General features: G+C 37.3%; 1 protein-coding gene across 1 annotated transcript in view; it reads right to left on the bottom strand.

The window, feature by feature from the left end:
• lrpprc (leucine-rich pentatricopeptide repeat containing) overlaps positions 1-5,622 on the bottom strand; it is a 73,448-nt gene that overhangs the window by 50,155 nt on the left and 17,671 nt on the right. Inside the window, exon 22 of the mRNA XM_016562086.1 lies at positions 937-1,144. Coding sequence (XP_016417572.1) covers positions 937-1,144 — 208 coding nt within the window. The remainder of the gene's footprint in view (positions 1-936; positions 1,145-5,622) is intronic.

The following is a 5,622-nucleotide window of genomic DNA, read 5'->3' as shown; positions in this document are numbered from 1 at the left end:
AAAAAACCCAGTGGGCTCCCCCAAAGTCCACGGTATAGTTTGAACACTGGGCTTATGGAAGGGAGGGGTTTGCTCCGAACTTGCTTGGAACGAATCGTTTCGAAATCATTGGCAAATTACTCTAATATTAAATGTATATTCTGAGAAAATTACAATGTTTTCTGACCTTAGATGCATTTAAACCTGTTGTAAGGGACTCCAACACAATATTAGGACACTTTAAAATACCATATGACCTGCTCTTTAAATTTATATTTAAAACCTTATTGTATCTGATTATTAATTTTGCAACGAAATTTGAATGTGCAAAGATTTTAATGTTTTTTAAATTTGTGATATTACCATGTTATTATGACACCAGTTTTGTTAAATAAATGATAGTCTTGACACATTATTAATGTTTTTTTCTATACTAAAACTTTACATTTTGGGGATTTTTTTCTGAAACACTATTTTAAGTTGCCCTTGAGTGCTCCGGGTAGTTGCTTGTAATTATGCATAACTCAATTTTATTATTATAGCAAGTACATGTAATGTGTAACAAAGACACTTTTCTGCTGATGCACCCCTTCTGCTTCAAAACTGACCCAAATGCAACAGGAGGGTTAAGCAGCAACATTGTTGTTGGCGCCGATAGCCTCGTGGCAGTGTGCCGACATATAGAGTCCCGAGTTCGAGTCCTGGCTTGTGAACCTTTCCCGATACCGCCCCCCTCTCTCTTTCCCACTTCGCTTTCTGTTAATGAAATGTCCTATCCAAATAAAGGTTAAACATGCCAAAAAAATAATCTTTAAACAGCAACATTGTTAAAAATAAAATGTCAGGCATTCTGTTCTAATGCTGGGATCCTTCAAAAGGGTGTGCAGAGCTGTAGGTGCTACACACAGACAAGAACAGCACAAAGTCTGGCAAGTTTCCAAAGTTTTACCAACTCACCTCTCCAGATAGCAAGCGATAAGGGGTGAGCAGAGGTTACTGGATGGTTTGGCCAGGCCCAAAGTGAAGATTGTCTCCTGGAGGCGTCGAATAGTGTTGGCATCTCCTTTCATCGCAGCTGTGTTCATCGTGAGGGTGAGCAAACCGATTGTGCTGTCCCTTAACTGCACATCCTTCTCCTTCATCTCCTTCAGCATGTCTATCGCCTCTGTATGACATCACCAGAGATTGAGAAAAAGAGCGAAAGATAGATTAGCCAAAATATCAGTGATGGCCTAGCAGTGGTCATACATTTTGTCCAGTTATCCAACAATGACTCACTACTTAAAATCGAGTCAACTCGATTATGTAGATTTTGTTTGTTTTTTTAATTCAACAAGTTTTGGAATGGGTTGACAATTATAAAATAATGAAATTTTACAAATTAATGCTTGAATCCTCTACATGCAACTAGTTACATGGTACGCAACATGTATATAGTGGTTACTTGGTACTCAGGGCTCAGTTTCATAAATCGCAAGTGCAAACAAAGGTTTAACCGTCTTGTTGACTGTTCCACAGACTTGTGGAGATTTTGTGTATATCTGTGCGCTTAGCCGTTCCCTGATGGGCCGGCGCCAGATGAGAGAGTGCGAGAGAGGGGAAGAGGTGATAAAAGCCCCCTTAGATAATTTCATGTGGGGAAAACAAACCGCTATTAAAACAACATTTTACACCCAGCGGGGATGCAAATGCTGCCGTATAATGCCAATTCGCCGCTAATTACTACTTGCATTTCTAAACGAGACTACAATTACAGAGGCCCCCACTATAGTAGGCTTTTTTTTCACGGTTCCCTGCGAAAGCATGCTGGGAAATTATAGGTGTGCGGCGAGTGCCCGGCGTGAACTCGGCGGGCTCCAGTCGTGGATACGCCGCAGCTTTGCTACCGTAATGGAGGTTTTTTACTGGGCGATGCTCCCATCTGGCTGAGGGGAGAGGGTCCACCTCCACAGCTGCTCTGTCACCAAGCCAGATAATTAAGATGTGTTTACGCGCTGTTTAGAGGCTAGCTAATGGGCTGATACCGATAGGGCCTGTTTGCACTGGCGATACTAATCATCTAGAACCGAGAGAGAGAGACACAGAGAGAGAGAATGAGGGTACCATCATCACAGCTGTGTGCATGTGGGAGTCAGCACTGGCCACAGGCAGTCAGGCAAACTCCCAAATTCCCATGACTCACAGCAGTACTGATGTTCCTCTCCATTTCTTCATAGTACTTAGATAAAGTAGATAAAGTGCTAGATTTCATGCCATTAGCGAAATTGCTAAAATTGACCATTTCTTGAACACTTGCCAGGATCTAAACAATCCCACCCAAAACTTTATTGGTTGAGCAATTTTTGCTGTGTCAGTAAACTTAAAAAAACACAACAGTATTTATACTTTCCCTAGAAAGTATGAATTATATCAGTTTAATCCGAACATTAAGTTTTTGTTTGTATGAATGGTCAACATAGTTAAGAACTTTCCCAAGAAAACATGGGTACACAAATGCCACTAAAATATTACTGAAGTGAAAAGCAGTTAATAAAATTAATAAAACAAATATTAATAAAATTAATATGCAGCATATTATTTTTTTACGTTCAGTAGACGGCGCGAGCATGCTGAACATAAACAACGCTGATTACGTTGAGTGGATACTCTCCAAAATGGCGGAAGACGGTAACTTGGGGAGAAGAATTGTTGAATAAATTATGTTATTATTGTTTTCTTTGCGCACAAAATGTATTCTCATAGCTTCGTAAAATTACGGTTGAACCACTGATGTCACATGGACAATTTTACCGATGTCCTTGCTACGTTTCTGGACCTGGGAACATTGCAGTTGTATTATTAGTTGCTGTCTATTAGAGGGTCAGAGAGCTCTCAGATTTTAACAAAAATATCTTAATTTGTGTTCCAAAGATGAACGAAGGTCTTACGGGTTTGAAACGACATGAGGGTGAGTAATTAATGACAGAATTTTCATTTTTGGGTGAACTAACCCTTTAATATGCAGAACATATTTTAAATGAATTTTTTTTAAATTAAAAACACACAAATCACTTTTGAAGTTGAAATATATCATTTCTATCCCACTAGCACCACCAAACAGTTGCAATTATATTGACTAATTCATACAAATTTCTTAAACACTTGCCACTGTAAGATGTTTTTTTTTTAAATAAATTAATACTTTTATTTAGCAAGGATGCATTAAATTGATCAAAAGTGACAGTAAAGACATTTATAATATTACAAAATATTTCTATTTCAAATAAATGCTGTTTTCCTACATCTATTAATCAAAAGACTTCCTATTAATCATTACACAACATTAAGCAGCACAACTGTTTTCAACACTGCTAATAAGAAGAAATGTTTCTTAAGCACCAAATCATCATATTAAAATGATTTCTGAAGAATCCTGTGACACTGAAGACTGAAGTAATGACTGCTGAAACTTCAGCTTTGCATTACAGGAATAACTTATTTTACAAACATTTATTTTAAGTTGTAATATTACTATATTTTTGATCTATTAAATGCAGCCTTGGCAACAAATCCCACGAACCCACAGAGACTGTACAGATGGAAATGAACCTACAAATGCCCACTTACAGTTGCATCTTAAACTGTGAATTTCAGTAGAAAAAATCCCTCACCTTTACCCAACGAGTATTCCTACAGTGTTTTGACAATAACTAGGACCTCAAGTATGGAGAGTAATGGTATGCATATGGAAATATACAATGCAGGCCGACCTACAGCAACACAGTTCACTTCAGTCTCCACACACACACGCACATACACTCAAACAGACACAGCCAGCTTGTTTTAGCCCACAAATTCCAATCTGTCACTTCATCACCCTGCAATTTTTGTCCTGTTGTTATGCAAATCCAGCGCAGCGCTCCGTACTGTCAGGAAAAGTGATGAGCCAAAAGGAACAGTGAAGCAGGGAACAGGAGGTTCAGCAGGGTCATGCTGAGTTTTTAAGAGGCTGCTTTTGTATGATAAAGCTCTGTTCACTTATCTACTCAGTCACGCTGTTATTCGGGCACAGATCTCATCCTTTACTGCTTTTTTAAATTTTTGAGGATTGTTTTATCAAGATCCCAGCAGTCAGCCCATTTAAATACAGGCTTGTCATTTAAGAAGCGCTCTTGTCTAAAAAGTGCCACATGTTAGGTGTTAACAGCTGGATATGAATTGAAGCAATTGAGGTTAAATGGATCGCCGGAGGGCGTCGTGACAGCGATACCCACGAGGGGATTAGAACTAACAACCTCTTGATTCTTGGGCCGTCGCTCTAGGCACTCAACCATGTACTTTTCTTACAGCCCAGGGCTGTGCAAGCATTGTTGTACAGAGCCCACTGATATAGTACAACATTTCAGCCATATAAAAGGAGGTTATGTGTTAAAGCTTGATGAAAGTCAGAAAGGGACACATTTGCTTTTATTCTACTTAAGTACTTAAAAAAAACTCTTGCTTGGATCTCCTATTCATTTTCTCTATAAAGAAATTAATCCTTATATTCAAAATAAAATTTCCAAGACAGACCTACCATAAACATATATATATATATATGAGTCAGTCATAAGTAAGGCTCATTATAACTATTACCAAAAAAAAAAAAAAGAAAGAAAAAGAAACACTGAATTCCTGGAGAAACAATTACCTATAATCCTGAAGCAAGATCCACTCCAAAGGTGTGACAGTCCACTTCCAGAATCGAAGCATGTGAACAAATTTATCTGTTAGAAACTTGATCTATTAAACTATTACAATTTAGATTTATTTGAACTAAAATACATGAATAAACTTATTTAATTAATAAAATATTATATCTAATTCTATGTTTTATGTAAATAAATGGTAATTCATTTAAGTAGGGCTTTCACTAACAATTAATTTTTATAGTCGAGTAATCGTCGATTATTCTGACGATTAATCGAGTAGTCAGAACTTTTTTTGTGTTTGGTAATAAAAATAGACCTAAGCAAACAACAGGCTTTAAAATGACTTAAAATACATAATAGTAATGAGACAATAATAATTGGTTCAAATAAATTATCAAAAGCAAGTACTAATACGATTTTATTGAACAAAACCGTTAAATTACATAATGTAATTAAACAATATAATCATAACTTATGTACATTATGCATTATATCATATGCCTGCAGAGGGCGCCAATGGCTTGATTATTGTTTTTACACTTTACAGTGCAATCTAAACCTTGTTTAAAGGGTTAGTTCACCCAAAAATGAAAATTAGCCCATAAATTACTCACCCTCAAGTCATCCTAGGTGTATATGACTTTCTTCTTTCAGACGAATCCAGTCGGAGTTATATAAAAAATTGTCTTTGATCTTTCCGACATTCTTCTTTACAAATCCTCGTTTTGTACTTCTAATAAGTGACCGTTGTTTTGTTTTGATCTCTGCGCTGTGTTTCCGCATTCGTCACTTCTGAAAGGCGCATGCGCAAAGCTGACCTCTTACGTCATTCCCCCGGAACTGCTTCAGAGTACAACTGTTGGCGCAAGCTACATTAAAGTGATTATTACGGTTTGAATATGGATATTTTTCTTACAAAAACACATAAATTCGCTACAGGAGGCCTTTGTTCACCCCCCGGAGCCGTGTGAGA

This window comes from Sinocyclocheilus rhinocerous, unplaced genomic scaffold, assembly GCF_001515625.1.
Source record: "Sinocyclocheilus rhinocerous isolate Xijiao unplaced genomic scaffold, SAMN03320098_v1.1 scaffold469, whole genome shotgun sequence".
NCBI classification, from domain to species: domain Eukaryota; kingdom Metazoa; phylum Chordata; class Actinopteri; order Cypriniformes; family Cyprinidae; genus Sinocyclocheilus; species Sinocyclocheilus rhinocerous.
Note: the sequence above shows the minus strand (reverse complement) of the source record. Positions and strands in the feature narration are given on the sequence as shown.